At 40.3% G+C, this 15787-nt stretch overlaps 1 protein-coding gene and 1 long non-coding RNA gene across 5 annotated transcripts; one reads left to right on the top strand and one right to left on the bottom strand.

Annotated features, from left to right (window-relative positions):
- Positions 1 to 1367: 1367 nt before the first annotated feature.
- Positions 1368 to 3481, bottom strand: LOC129371788 (uncharacterized). Of its 3 annotated transcripts, XR_008607201.1 has the most exons (4): positions 2765 to 3481; positions 2440 to 2672; positions 1544 to 1777; positions 1368 to 1457 (listed from the first exon to the last, which is right to left on the bottom strand). It is a non-coding gene; the product is annotated as an uncharacterized LOC129371788 (long non-coding RNA). The 3 variants fall into 3 exon arrangements; XR_008607200.1 differs by having other exon boundaries at positions 1379 to 1777; positions 2783 to 3481; XR_008607199.1 differs by having other exon boundaries at positions 1379 to 1777.
- A 2201-nt stretch (positions 3482 to 5682) lies between these two features.
- Positions 5683 to 14577, top strand: gata5 (GATA binding protein 5). 2 transcript variants are annotated; one of them, XM_055048603.1, is made up of 7 exons: positions 5683 to 6017; positions 7204 to 7823; positions 10527 to 10696; positions 11761 to 11886; positions 12082 to 12166; positions 12293 to 12420; positions 13318 to 14577. In XM_055048603.1, the coding sequence occupies exons 2-7, from the start codon at positions 7337 to 7339 to the stop codon at positions 13435 to 13437; spliced, it is 1116 nt and encodes a 371-aa protein (XP_054904578.1). In that variant the 5' UTR covers positions 5683 to 6017; positions 7204 to 7336; the 3' UTR covers positions 13438 to 14577. The 2 variants fall into 2 exon arrangements, with proteins under 2 accessions (XP_054904578.1, XP_054904577.1); XM_055048602.1 differs by having other exon boundaries at positions 5685 to 6017; positions 11758 to 11886.
- The last annotated feature ends 1210 nt before the right edge of the window (positions 14578 to 15787 follow it).

Here is a 15787-nt window from a genome sequence, read left to right on the forward strand (position 1 = left end):
CTAGCACCTCTGTCAGTTTTTCCACTGCTTTTGGTTTTTCTCCTTGTGTTTTTCACACCTCGTGGCTAACTAGAGGCTGTTGTTGTGTTGTCCAAGTTTTTCCCTGAAATCTCACCTGCAGATGGAGTACAGAGCCCCAGATGCAGTTCAGATAACAAATGGGGGGAAATATTAAAAGGAACAGCAATTAAAGCTGCAGTATTTAACTTTTATTGAAAATAAACATGTTTTTTACATATTTTTTGAAACTGTCGCCACATAGTGTGTTATGAGACAGACGATCTCTTTCACTTCCTCCCTGATCTATTACTGCCATCTGAAGAAATGAGCCGCTCCCAATCAAAAACAACCAATCAGAGCCAGGAGGAGGGTCTTATTGCTGTCAATCAATCTCATGTACTCTTTGCTAGATGTGCTAATGGGAGAGAAACAACCTACCATTATAGGAAAACTATTTATACACCAACATGCTAAGGCTATCTAGCCTTAGCATTCATAACAGGCTGTGGTAGCTGTGGCATAGCAGAGAGCAAGTGGAGGAAGAAGGGGGGGTGAGGAATTTGTTGTGATTTGTCACTTTATAAATGAACTGAATTTAATTGAGTAGCAGCTGTACACAGAGGGTGACTGACAACGCTAAGACACGCCTCCTGACTCTGATTGGTTGTCTCTGGTTACCGCTGCGGAAGGAGCTTGATTTTTTTTCATATCATTGGTTTCATACCATGCTGTCACTACATAGTGGGAGTTTTAATAAATATGTAACAAATATTTTTTTTTATCAAAATAGTAGCTTTAATGACTTCAGAAAAAGTAAGAATTTACTGTATTTCTTGACTTTGGTCATAGAAATGAAAGACACAAAAATGAGCTCCAAATCCTGAACACGACTGAAAAGGAAACATAAACATCAGGATGTTTAACGATAAACCTGATCTGGGCCGTGGTTATCCAGGGGTAAAGCGCACAACTCATGTAATTTGACCTTTGCCAAATGACTTCTCTTCTCTCACAATGTAATATACATAATCACTGTCAAATAAAGGTCCCAAGAAATTCATTTTAAAATAAATTATTTAATAAAAATAATTCTGATTTGTCTTGCTAAACTTCTTTGTCTCTTGACAAAAAGCGTTCAGTGTTTTTAAATTAATTTATGGAATGTTTGTATGTTTTTTGGGTTTGTTTGTTTGTTTTTTGCTTCCACTTTGTTTGTGTGTTCAAATTTGTCTTTAACTTTAACTTTTATTGTAATCCCCAAATACTGATGTTTGGATTTTTTGGGGGGGTTTAAGATTACAAAAAGAAAAATCTAAATTACTGTGCAAAAACACATGTGTTTAAGGCAATTTATTCACAAATAACCACAAATAAATAGTCCAGATCCTCTGCCCACCGTCAGGGGGTCCTGCAGCCGGCAGAAGCAGTTTTCGGGGAGCCAGATAGGACCTGACAGGCTGAAATGAAACACAGATATGGCAGTGGCAGTCAGGCAGACAGGAGCCAGTCTCTTATGGGTGCTGGAGATTAAGCTGACTCCTACTTTACATTCCCCACTGAGCAGCGCTGCACAGGCTTGGGCCTTGTATGCCTTTAAATCCTTTCTTCCTTCCTTCCTCTCTATCTGCTGCTTGTGTTCCCTGTTTCTGGTGGAGGTCTGTGGCCAGGAGAGCGCATGTGAAGGTTCACGTTGTTGGGACGTTGTTGCGGTATGGAGCGGAAACATGACATCAGTTAGGAGGAGTGAGTCCCACTGAAGCTCGGTCAGGCTGGTGGTCTGGAAAATGGCAGAAAACGGTGATTAATGGGAAAACAGTCATCTGGCGTGTAGGAAAAGAATTAGAGAACAATTTGCCTTCAGTATGAGATTACATGATGGCATCCCCCATCATTTCCTGACGGCAATCTGAAGGTTAAAAACACGATCGATGATGCAGTTGTGCTAATCTGATGTCTACTGGAAAATTAAACCTTACCTAAGAATAAAAAAATTTAACCTACTATACAAAATTCATGTAGGCTGTAGTGTTTATGGGTGTTTTCACACCTGGTAGTCTGATAGACTCTGTTCGATTGGAGACCAACGTTTGTTACATTTGAGCAACAATTTAATCCCTTCAACCACTGACAGAACTGATATGAAACAAGGAGGGATGGATCCAGACATTCTTGATGTCAATCGTCTGAATGTGACACCTCAGATTTACTCAACAACACGATGTTTTTCCAATCTGTTAATGTTGTGTCTGTCCAATAACCAAGAGTGGTTGAAGAGAAAATGACCCTTTGGGAGAGGAGCTGTCCTATCAGGGGGGAAGAGTCACATGGTGATGCACACTAAATCCCAGAGAGAAGTGAGATGCATGCTGCAGTAATATTTACCCTGGAGAAAATATTGTTTTGGCCCCGTTTACCTGACCTACAAATCTTTACACTCACCCGTCTGAGATACTCATAGAAAAGAATCGGAAAAGATCTGTGGATCTGTGTCCTGCAGACGTGGGATCGGCTGCTGCCTGAGCTTCACTCCTGTCTCTGGTCGGTTAGCCTCCGCATACACCGACGATAAAACACATCTCTTCCAACTGCTCATTATGGTTTTGAGGCTGATAATGTGATGAATGAAGAGTGGATGCGGTCTTATCAGGAGTGATCAGCTTCAATTTGCACAGCTGACAAGAAATTAGAGAAAAAGCTTTAAAACAAGACAGACAGACAGACAGACAGCACAAACTCTGTCTGCTCCCTCATTGACAATAAATACCTTTGGGAAATTCCTCACTTATCTTGCAGCCTTGTGTATGTAAAATGAAGACAGAGGCTGAAATTCCATTCCTGTTGAAAAGAATGCAGCCATAAAGGACAGAGGCGTCGCATTCGAAGATGATCAAAGTGAAAAGACACTTCTCTCCCCGGGTGGATGGAGCTATCAGCCAAACAGCAGAAACATGAGCAAAAACTGACATAAACAGCAGATATGCAGCCTGCGGAGGGATCGCTCAGTCCCAGTTGTTATTGACATAACCACAGACTGACCGGTGGGGCGGGGGAGCAGAGCGACGCGGCGCTGGAGCAGGCCCTCAGCGATCACCTCATCCATAAGGCAGCTATCAGGCTCCCAGCATCGAGAGAGAACAATTACTCCCTCTGCTAAACCTTCCTCACAACTTCTCTCTTTCAGGGAGAGAAATGTTTTTTTGTGATGGCATTCAGGGAAAAGCTTTTAGAAGTAAATATGGAAAATAAAATCTACAGTTGAAAGCTTTGGCTATTCTTTCAGAAATATTAGCGAATATCCTGCTCCACAAAGTATCCTCTTTATTCCAGTTGTTACAGTTGATTTATTTCATCATTCAACTGATCCTGCAACTGTTTATGCTCTCTCTGTTTTGTGGTTGTATTATTTTGTAAAGTTATATAAAGTCAGACTGTAGGGTGACAACTAATTGAAATTTAAACAAAACAGAATTAGCTTACTGTCTATGTTTGATTTTACACAATAACAGAGACCAAATAAAACACAAAATCAAGCAAAATAAAGTAAAAAAAAAAAAGTCAAATTCAATTGAAATTGTATTACCATGATTTTTAAATTTGTTGTAAAATAACATAAAAGAAATAAAATACATGGAAGTACTTAAAATATATAAAAACTTTAAAATAGTAATTTAACTTTTTCTTCATATGTTGAAGCAGTAGGAGACTAAAACCAGCAATACACTGTGCCTCTTAAACAGCATGTCTGGAAGTTGCAATACATATTGTGCTGCTTAGCTTTTTAAGGAATATGCTTTTACTTTTTGCAATATGAATTGTCTGTTTGGTTTAAACGTTCAAAAGTTTAGAGCAGGATTTCATAATGTGGTTTGCGATTTACTCCAGAAGGCTTTTCGATAAGTAATGTACATAATTAAATGTAAACATGATAAACCAGGAAATGGAAAACAGTTAAATGAAATTGAGCTTTTCAGAGCGGTGGTCATTGTTTTTCTCAAAGCAACCACTGGAGGGAGCTGTTATTTATACCCAGGCATAAAATGCATCATTTGAGGAGCTTTTTCATAATAAAATATGGGATTGTTTTCCTGCAGCTCGATAAAGATAACTCCACCAAACTCTTTTGTATTTCTTTTTACAATTTATAACACTTTTAAAACACCCGTATTTCTTCACAACAGGCAATGCTTTCTGCCATTTTTAAAGTGCTCTGAAGATTTTTCACAGTTTTCCTTTGGCTTTTTTGTTTTTCTCTCATTCTGCATGCTGTGCAGTGTGTTGTTATGAATAATGAGCAAACAAAGCAAAACGAAAAGAAAGAAACAAAGAAAGAAGGAAAGAAAGAAAGAATGAATCTATCTATCTTTCTATCTGTCTGTCTGTCTGAAATTCTATTCCCATTTGGTGCAATATTTATAAAAATATTTTTTTACATATAACTTTGTGCAAAAGAACAAATTCTTCAAAGATTTCCCAGATTTTCTGGTTTCTACTTGAGTTCATTTTACCTTCCCTTCCTGTCATCTCTGATGTTTTTGGACATTTTATGTTCACAGATGAGTTTTTCCCACTGATCAATAAAGGATAACATATGACTATTTATGCATGTCCAGATGAAGCTCAAGCTCTATAGTCGTTTCGGCCTGTCTGTCATGAAAACGCCTCATTTTCAACCAACAGAATTCGCTCAGTCTCGGCGGTGAAAGACGTCGCCAGACGTCCGGCTGTTAGGAGAGGAGAAGAAACAAACAGATCCAATGAAGCGGCAGGCAGGAGGCGTTAATTAATGCTCCCATGACAGGACGCGTTCACTCAGACGGGACTTAATGGCATTAGGAGAGACACTCGATCTCAGGGCCTGGTGGAGAAAAGGAGAGAAGGGAAGAAAAGAAAAGAAGAGAAAAGGAAAAGAGAATAAGAAAAAGAAGAGAAAAGAAAAGAAAAGAAAAGAAAAGAAAAGAAGAGAAAAGGATAGGGGAAGAAAAGATTCACTGGGCTGTTCATACTCTAATATTTTGTTGTAATAAAACTGTCTCTATTATTATTATTATTATTATTATTATTATTATTATTATTATTATTATTATTATTATTATTATTATTATTATTATTAAAAACACATACAACAGGTCATAGTTGCATATGTTATAACCAGGTATAACGTCATAAATTCCGTTTTATCCGGTGACGTCATGCTTCTCCCTCTGTTAACCGCTCATATCTGTTGCGCTGGATTGCTCTGCATGAGGTTGGTTATTGTCTAATCGCTCTGTTTCCCCTAAAGAGAGAGAGTTCATAAACATCTCCACATGAATTAAAAACAAAAAACCATGAAGTAGAACTTTTACTCTCCAGCGACAGAGCCAACTTTAAATTTCACAGACCCAGAGCCGGGCTCTGTAGTAGAGGCTGAAGAAAATCCCTTTAACAAAATCTATAATTAAAAATGATTATCCATCTTTAGAATGAATGGCTTGAAAAGCGAACCCAGGTCTCTGGTGAAAGCGGGGACCCTTCAACGCCCACACTGCGGAGCTTTGGGCCCTCCGCTGCAGGGGACCTCCCCCTCCACCTTTTCCTCTCCTCCCCACCTTGGCCTACCTCGGAGCGACGGCTTGCGTCACGTGTTTCTTTTTTCTTTTTTTTTTTTTTTTTCCTCCTCAGTACAAATGTTCCAGTAGGAGAGCGCAGAGACGCACACCCATATCAAAAATTATCAGCTGCAGCAGCAATCTGCAGATACACGGAGAGGAAGAGCCGCGCTGCAGCGACCGGCGGATCCAAACAAGAAGCGGGGGGGAAATAAACCGTAAAGAGTCACCCAACAGCAGCAACTTCGGTTCCATCATCTCCAACTTTTTCTTTCTTTCTTTTTTCCTTCTTTTGTTTTTGCACACAAACGCACAGAGCTGCGGAGACGCTCCGTGTCTGCGCGGTGTGGTCCAGGTCTGCCCAGCTGAGCTCCTGGGTCTCTGCTGAGGGGGAACCGGACCGCTTTATCACCGGACCGTCCTTATCTGGTGAGATAAAACTCCGAGAGGCCTGGGGACGGAGAGAAGCAGGAGCCATTATCAACTTTTTTTTTTTTTTTTTTTTTTTCTTTATGCGATTTGAGTTTCTATTCATAGAAGAAATGATTAAAAATAATCTGCAACTGGGGAGAGATAAATGTGGACCGATCTGCCGCTCGGTTTCCGCTCGGGTCGGGACGTAATGAGGCCGCAGGACCTGCGCTCTGTCTGCGCCTCGACAGACAGCAGCGGCACTTAATGTCGTTTCCATCCGTTTCACGTCAAGCAAGGGCGACGACAGTAAAATATGACTGATGCATGTCAATGATTGTTGATCATTAATATTCTAATATGTCTTTGTTTCTTTTGTGCGCATCGAATAATCAAAAAAAATCGAAGGCCTATTTGGCCTGTTATTCATAGACTAAGTGATATCAAAATGTAACATATAAATACATTCTATTTTCAGTTGTTGTAAAATTACGAAAACAGAAAAGAAAATTAGAATTGAAATTTTAAACAAACCAAGAGAAATATATACTTGTTTATGGACAATTTTCCAATTTTAAGAAAAATAGTGCATGCACTATAAAAATGAATTCCGAGCTCATCTGTCATTATACTTCAACCTCCACATTTCGGTCAGAATGGAGCTGAATATGTTGATTCAGGTTTTTCCTCGTATATTTTTGTGCAGCCTCCAGCAGGTCATGCGACCTGTGGATAAATCTTCTGTTTTGTGCAGTTTACTAATATTTCATATCTTTAGCTGAACCCCAGGCAGCAGAAGCACATCTTGAAGGGAAAACGTCTTCATGTCACTTTCTTCCACATTTTATGCCTTAATCACAAACTGATGTGTCATTTTAAGTTTCTTTTTAGCATGTTGGAAAACGACCTTAATCGGTAGAATTCAACTAGTTTAACTGAGTAAGTGGAATATTTTCAATTCGATTGGAATTCGATTAATTTATGTGCCTTTAAAAGTTTTCATTTTTGTTGTTGTTTTTGTTTATTTTTAATATAGCACTGAATCCCCCCCCAAAAAAAAAAACAATCTTTTTTGTTTTTAATAATGAGCCAGCAGGATAATGTCCTGCTTTACATATGAATATGGTCGATATTTGGGTGCTTGTTAAGAACTATTATTATTTTTATTTTTTTAATTTATTTTCTGGATGTTTTTTTTTGCCAGAGTGAGTTGGGAGAATCTGTGCAAGTTTGTTGAAGAGCTGCTGGTTCAAAAGGAAAGGAACGTTCTCCAGTTTGGGGACAGTCGGATCTCTATCTGTCTTCCTTCGATTCGTCTGAAGACTAAAAGTTTCAGAATGTACCAAAGCCTGGCCCTGTCCTCCAGCCAGTCCCCGTACCCCCACGACACCGGGAACTACATCCACCCCTCGGCCAGCTCCCCGGTGTACGTCCCCACCAGCAGGGTCCCGGCCATGCTGCCCACCCTGCCCTACCTGCAGACCTGCGAGTCCACCCACCAGTCCCACGGCCTGGCCGGGCACCACGGCTGGGCTCAGAGCGCCGCGGACGGCTCCTCCTTCGCCCCCAGCAGCCCTCACCCTCCGCACGGCTTCTCCTACTCGCACAGCCCGCCGGTCAGCACCAACCCCGGGCGGGACGCCGGCTACCAGAGCCAGTACGGAGGGGCGCTGGTGCGCTCCGTGGGGGGCTCCTACTCCAGTCCGTACGCTTACATGAGCCCGGAGATGGCCACGTCCTCCTGGACGCCGGGGCCCTTTGAGAGCGGCGTGATCAGTCTGCAGGGCCGGCAGGGAGCTCTGGGCGGACGGAGGTCCAGTCTGGGTGAGTGTCGAACCGAATCTGGGTCGAGTTATGTTCCGCAGGTGTTACATCGAGTCCAGTTTGTCAAGATTTTAATTTCATTATATGTAATTCGAAGGAGGAAAAACACTAACTTTAAATTTTCGGGTATTTAAAAATAGATGTTTTATTATTCCGACACATCAAAGCTTCCCTCATTGTGTTAGGTCAAATTTCCCTTTGAGCCTTGAATCCAACATTTTTTATTTTCTCCATCTCGATTCTCTCGGAAGCTTCTGTTGACTAAACGAGCGACTGTCTCTTTAAGAATGCTCTTATCAGGCCTCGCCGGGTTATTTATTACAGGAGGTGATGGAGAGCCCTGCGGCTGTATAACGCTTGTGTAACGCGCTCCGAGATTCAATCAGAGTCCCAGAAACACATCGGAGCGCCTCCACTGAACAATGCCCCGTCAGGTCGAGACAATCCACATTCCCCAGAGCAGAGGCTCTGCTGGAGCGATCAATTAACGAGTTAATTTAATCCCACAACCTCAGAGCGGAGGTTCAATACACAGCAGTGGAGTTTGGTGCAGTTCTCACCTTGGCCCGCATCAGCCTCTCCGCCTGGCAGGTATGCTGAGGACTGGGGGGCAGAGGGGTCCTCTGGAGCTCAAACTCATTTTCCTCTCTGGTTAATTAAAGAGCAGCTAAGGGCATATTTATTCTGGGAATATTATCATCTATCAGAACGAGATGGATACAATTCAAAAGATCAAAGTGTCAGAATATTAAGATGATGCAAATTAATTTCTAAATTCCAAATGGATTTAGCTCTATGGGGCAAAGTGGACCGGTTTGAGTTTCTCTTTCTGTGATTCCTTTATACTGGGTTGATTATACTTTTTTTTTTTCAACACTGTACCTACATGAAGCTCAGTCACACACCACTTAAAATTAAAACATGTTTCATTTTCAAGCAGGATCTAAGCTGACACATTTCTCACAGTTTTCATGTCGACTTCACCTGTCAGAATCTTTCCAATCCAAAGACAGCTGGCAGACATTTTATTTATTTTACTTTTATTTTGACAGAATTTATTTGAGTCTAACTTATTGCTGAGATGGCTCTGCTCATGTGGTTCATCCTATGTGACAAAGAAACAACAGGAACAAAAAAAAAAGGTGTCGGTCAGGATGAAGCAGCAAAACTGAACTAGTGTCATTTTGAAATGTGTTCACAGTTAAAACGTGTCGCTTTGACTGAATCTGCAGATCAACGTGACCTTCAGCAGGCCTAGAGGATCCAGGGCCTTCCTGGAAGCGATGCTCTTTTTTGTTTGTTTGCATTTTTGTTTGTTTGGAATGAATATAATTTTAGAGTTCATACTCTGCCTCCTTCTGAAGAAACTAATTGGAAATAGGAAATATTCCTGTCTTAAACATACATGTACACTATTTTCATTTTGAGAAAAGCAGATACTTCGGTTAATAAAACATCATGTTTGTTTCCCCGTGGTTTTAAAGTCAGAAAATAATTAGGTGTTGAATAAATAAATTAATCCGTAGAAAAAGTTTCAAGCACAGGAATTTGTCAAAATAGGCGTTGAGGAAAAAATTACTGACAAAACAAATAGTACATAAAATTGCTTAAGTTATAAGAAACAAACAGCTCTTGAAAAATGTCAGAGGCCACTGCACCGAGTCCCACTCAAAACCTCGCAGTTTTTCCACCAAATATTCATTTCTGAACTCTCCCTGAGTTCAAACATTTGTATTGTTGTTTCTAAATGAGAATGAACTTGTTTTGTTTGCATTATCTGAGGTCTGAAAGCGCTGCATCTTTTGTTAATTTTTTTAATTATTATTTTGACCATTTCTCGTTCTCTGGAAATAAATACTACATTTATGCCTGAAATATTTTAGAGATGTTGACATAGAAAAAAAGAACAATGTTCATTGTACTCAAATATTAATTTCACTGAAACATTAATCCATGAAAAGTAAAATCAAGACAAAATGATCATTTTAAGGCATCGCTTAATTTTTTTACCGAGTTGTACAAATATATTTTATGTTTATAGTCCAGCTTTTTTGAAAGAAAACAAACAGGTTTCTGCGGCCTCCGTTCTCAATGGAATAGACAGAAGGTCCATGGCTGGGAATCGAACCCGCAACAACCACACAATCCTGTTGTTTAAGGCCCAATATATTACGAAACAGTCAGTGGTCGTTATCATTATTATTTTTTTCCCATGCTAATTGATATGCATTGATACGCAATCCTCAGCGCATGCGCACGATGCCTCCTTCTCATCAGTATTATATGCGCCAGCTCCATGTAGGGAGGAGTGGAGAGCGGCCCAGCCCGGAATGAAGGCCCGCTCTGGAATTCGGCCGGCTGGAGGCCGGAGCCCGTCCTCTGTCAGCGCCGTGATGGATGATGGGGGAATCCTGGATCCTCCTGATAACCTTCCCCCGATACCCGGCCACCTTCACCCCCATTCCGACTCCCTGCTGATCTCCGCATCACGCGGAGCGGAGCAGAAAGAGCGCGGGGTTACATTCCTCCCTCCGCGGGTTATTTATCACGCGCTGGCCTGGAACCGGTGACCCCCGCACCGTCCACGCGCTTACTTGTGTTCAATGTCGAACTCAGATGGGGATATTGTGATGTCAGAAATGACCCAATGAGCATGCAGGGAGCGCTCCGGTCATCTCACGGATGTCTCCTTCCTCCCGTCAGAGCTGATGGACGACATGCCTACAGAGGGCAGGGAATGCGTGAACTGCGGCTCCGTGTCCACGCCGCTGTGGCGCAGAGACGGAACCGGGCATTACCTGTGCAACGCCTGCGGCCTCTACCACAAGATGAACGGCATCAACAGGCCGCTCATCAAGCCCCAGAAACGGATGGTAAGACACAGCCAGAGGAGAGAATACAACTACTATTATTATTATTATTATTATTATTATTATTATTATTATTATTATTATTATTATTATTATTATTATTATTATTATTATTATATATTGCTTGCAATAAACAATAATATATTGAAAGATGGATAGTTACGGTAATTCCCTAGCAATCTAGCTTGGAAATAAGATATTTAGGCCAGAAAGGTAATTGTTATGAATGTCTTCTGCACAATTCAAACGAAAATTAAAATACAATTTAAGGACACAATCAAAATGATAAAATCAGGATAACTCGTGAATTGTCATCCGTCATGTCAGACAGTTTGTTTCTATTTATGCGTTAACTAATTGCAAAAGAACAGGAGTCGGGATGAGAAATAATTTATGAACATCTTAATCAAAAAGCAGCTTCTCACCTGTTGCTGTTTTCAGAATGTGGACGTTGAAAAAGTTGAAATCTCTGAAAGATGATTTACCGGCAATGGGAGAAAACATTCCTTACTTTAATCTCAGAAACTGATTATTCTTTTTTTCTACAGAAGGTTTTTTTTTATTATTTTTATTATTTGAAAAAGTCTAAATTCTTTCCCTCTAAGTATTTTCCGTATAGGCTTCAGCCATTTTTACCAGCTGTATTTTCATAACACCTCCCATAATTTACTCCTCGTGTCAATTTCATATGAACTTGCCGATTGCTAAATGTTGATTAAGTGGTTATAAAATGCTAATGAAATAAAACTTGGAGTGTTTGTAAAGTGTGTTGTTTTGGGTGCAAGCCAAGTCTTCACAACTCTGTTTTGTTTCTCCTCCTTTTCACAGCAGATGTGGTTGTGAGCTGCCACTGTGGGCATTTCTCTCCATGTTTTTATTTGTCCCACGCTGACCTTGTCCTTGATATGTGCTTTTTTTAGACAAGGCTCTTTGCAGCCCCACAGCATTTAGAACTGAGCGCTAGAAGAGAAAAAAAAAATGTTATTTATGATTTTGCGACAAATTATAGTTAGAAAGTCCTGTGTTTGAGTCTTTTTGTGTGTGTGTGTGTGTGTGTGCTGCAGCAGACCACGTCCCGCCGGGCCGGCCTGTGTTGCACCAACTGCCACACCAGCACCACCACGTTATGGAGACGCAACGCTGAAGGAGAGCCCGTCTGTAACGCCTGCGGCCTCTACATGAAGCTGCACGGGGTAGGTCGCACCAACACCAACACTCCTTTAATCAACTCGCTGCGTCGGGGAAGACAAAGCCTCACAGAGGTCATGGAGGTCGCTGTGATGTGTGGGAGAAGGGCTTGTGTGAGATGACATAACACACTCTGTGGCTCCTGTTGTGTTGGGGTTTGGGAGGGAAGCCCAGCTCATGTGTTGCTGTACTCCCTCCAGGTGCCCAGACCGCTGGCCATGAAGAAAGAAAGCATTCAGACAAGGAAGCGTAAACCCAAGATAGCGAAGACTAAAGCGTCCACAGGTTGGGTCCCACGCACAGGAATCGCATTGGTCAAATCATATCAGCCTTGAGGACAGAAAGTAAAAAGAGCCTTAAAAAATGGACACAACATACTGAGAGTGAATGATTTTCCTGTTGTGTTTTTAGGCTCCATCACCTCTGACACTAGCTCCCCGTCCTCCCTGTCAGTCTCCGAACACGCCTCCACTATTAAAAGTGAACCCAGCATGGCCCCGTCGCCCTACACAGGGCAGACCATCACATCTGGCTCTCAGGTAACCCTTCCTCCCATCACATTCTTCTGACACTCCATACAGAATGGAGAAAACAAGCGACACTAAATCATTGACTTAGAGAATTGGTATGATGGAGAAAAATAAAACTGATAACTTTAAACAACAAGACGGCTATCACTCCTTACAGAATGTGGCTGAGGAATATTTACTGAGCTCCCCGGCATTTGTCAGGGTTAGGACCATAGCTAAAATTCACAGCTGCTTTTACCCCTTTTAAAAATGCTTATAACTGCAACTCTTAATCGTTTACACACCAAATATACACAGTGGAAACCTCTACAGCAGAAGCTAACGTCTACGGTTTTTGTTATCTACGCTCCTGAGGTTTCAGCAAATCAGCAGCAATAAAAATGAACAGCGCTCTGAGACTGGCTGCTTTGAAATCGCCGGCTAATGTTGGCATGTAAGCTAGCATTGCACCTGGGCATCACATCTTCCAAGGATGCATTTTCTTTTAAATATGTCAGATATGCGCTGACAAAAAAATAAAGCTGCGAAAAGATTCATTTAACAATTTGATCCATTCCAAAATGAATATTCTTTAATACTAAACCCTAAAGAGGTGGTGGTCCTCTATTTTAATAATAAAAAAGAAAAACAAAACAAAACAAATATAGTGGAGTATCTATCGGTGTTATGAATATGGATCGATTTGTGGAGAGGATGGATGCAGTTGAGTTTAAATACACACACAGGGACTGATCAGGCAACACAAGGGACAACTGGGGACAATCATTTTTCAATTCAAATAAGAAAATTACATTAATAGGATATTTTAGCTGAGTGCAAGCCATAGTGTAATGTCTCGTTTTTTGTTATATCTAGAAAGAGTTGCTTTTTTAGTTAATGAAGCTTTTGTCTCCTTCCTTTCTGCAGACCGCCTCTCAGCTAGACAGTACGGCATCCGGACACGTGGACGTTAAATACGAGGATTATCCTTTCACTCAGACATCGATGGCGCCACAGAATTCCTGGTGTGCTCTGTCTCAAGCGTGAGCATCGGCAGACAACAGAACTAGCTTTCCGGCTAACTCTAAAGTCACAGAACGGACAATCATCCTCATCCTGAAGTAACTTCCCCCGATTCTGAAGCTGTGGGAAAACTGTTCTAATATGGACCAAAACGGGCAGAAGGCAAAGAAGGCAAAAAGAAAAAGAAAAAAAGAAAATAATAAAAAACAAAAAAAACTACCGACGACCACGTAATCTTGGATTTTTATTGGAAACACTGGCTGTGAATGACGAACCAGGAGCGGATTGTAGTAGGACTTTCAAAATGCAATCTGCAGCTTATAAACAACTTAAGAAGAGCTAAGAACTAGGACTGATGTCCGTCCAGCAAGCTATATCTCCTCAATACATCCAACATCAACTACCTATTTCCTGAAAAAAAAAAGAAATGTTTTTGGAGAAACATTACACTAAACAGAGGACATCAATGCAAACACGTTCAAGTGGAATGCTAAAAGATAAGGACACAATAACCTAACTTTAGAGCTATTAAATAATTTTATTGTAATGATTTTTTTTCTCTTATTGTTGCTTTGTGTCCATCCTCTCTGCTTTTAAAAACAATTCCAGTGGGTTCAGGACTCTTGAAAAAAAAAAAAAAGACTGAAAATAACTCTTTATGGCTGTTGAACATGTCTCATTACCAGCGTGTAGATGATTAACGTTTACAGGCACATTATTTATGTTGAGATAAGGACAGTTAAAAGTCATTGTGGACACTAAAACCGGCCGGTCGTAAAGCGCCGCTCACCGTTCGGCTCACAGAACGGCTGTTCGCGCCTGAGCTACAAGGCTGGTATTGTCTTAGGCTTGCTTTAGCAGAACAGCGGGAAAAAAAAAGGTCTTGTAAATGTCAAGTGAAAATGTCCAACATCCAAATGTTTTCCATTTTGCTGATTCAACAGTGGTGAAAGTGCAATGAATCGATTTTTCTTTAAAAAATTTTTTAAGGCAAATAAAAAAAATTAAAAAAAACAGTGTGAAATGATTGTAATCATAATGTCATTATCTGTGTTTGGTTGATAAGAGGATGTGTGTGGATTTTCTGAAGAGCTTTCTGTTGCTGTTTTATTTTTTGATGACATTTGAAATCTGTGCAGGTTAATAAACATATGATATAATTTTTATATAATTAATGTACTGATCACAGTTTTTTTCAATCCACACATACGCAAGTTTAAATAAGTTAACCTTTACTTTTATGGCACCTTCAAGTTGCAAACATCACAGCAATTCACAATAAAATAATATGAGAACCAAACAGCAAATAATACATAAAAATCTGAGAAAATCATTTTTTTTTTTGGTCAAAAGATCATTTTAATGGCATCAGCGTTCTGCTGCATAACTAACCCTTTTAAAGATTCCTCTCATGCAAACAATTGTCTGTTATCTTGATTTTAGAATGGGAATTTTTGTATGTATATGCAGCCTAGAATATATAATAAACTAATAAATTCTAGACAAATTTAGCCTGAACCTAGACAATGAAAGGTAAGTGTATTTGATCAATCCCAGCAACCTTTCAGTTATATTTAGACATCAACTGGTGTCAATATGTCAGCGTTGTTTCACTTTTCAATGAAGGCCTCTGAGCTCATCATCTGGGCCTTTTTATTTTACCCTATTTTTATTTTAAAAAAATAAATAAAATAAAACATTATCTTTGTTTTCTCAGCTGAAAATGTAAAGGCACATTCTACCCCCCAATTTTTCACGTTATAATTCTTCACTTGAAGCTACTTAAAGTATTTTGAAAAATGTACTTTTTTAAAAGATTTATGCCATGTTACTATATTATTCCCCTAACAAAAACATGCCTGGAGTGTTGCCCTCATTCATTCATGCATGTTTGGCTGCTGCCACTGGAGATGAAAAGATTTCTCATTCTGCTGTGAAAAACAGCTGAAGGGACCAAAAGCGCATCTCCTCCTCTTTCCCATTTGCAGCTCCACCTCAGCACTGGAGTTTCCAAGCGACCTTGCTTTCACCTCACAGGGCATCTCTCCCTTTTTACTCCCCCACCCAGCTCCTTCAGACTAGCAAGCAGCAATTAGCAAACACCTGATGCATCTGCATATCTGCTGAGCTAATTATATGAGCTACTTTTCAGTGCAACTCAGGCAAAAAAAAAAAAATGCTGTTAACAGGTTGGTAAAGGACAGATGTTGTGATGCCTTCCTGATGGTGGAGTTTCAACGAAGGGGCATCAATTTTTAAAGAGACAGAGGCCCAATTTCAAGCTGATAAATTAGGCAGTAAAATTACTTGTATGTCATATTTGACATATGCAATATTTTTAAAACAATTGAAGTTAACAATGTTACATGATTGT

This window comes from Poeciliopsis prolifica, unplaced genomic scaffold (genome assembly GCF_027474105.1).
Source record: "Poeciliopsis prolifica strain line A6 unplaced genomic scaffold, Auburn_PproV2 SCAFFOLD027, whole genome shotgun sequence".
NCBI lineage: Eukaryota > Metazoa > Chordata > Actinopteri > Cyprinodontiformes > Poeciliidae > Poeciliopsis > Poeciliopsis prolifica.

Bases quoted from the DNA above. Each gene is read 5' to 3' on its own strand.
- gata5 (XM_055048602.1), top strand. From the start codon at position 7,337: ATGTACCAAAGCCTGGCCCTGTCCTCCAGCCAGTCCCCGTACCCCCAC. The intron at 7,824-10,526 runs GTGAGTGTCGAA...TCCTCCCGTCAG, and splicing joins CGGACGGAGGTCCAGTCTGG to AGCTGATGGACGACATGCCT. The intron at 11,887-12,081 runs GTAGGTCGCACC...TACTCCCTCCAG, and splicing joins TCTACATGAAGCTGCACGGG to GTGCCCAGACCGCTGGCCAT.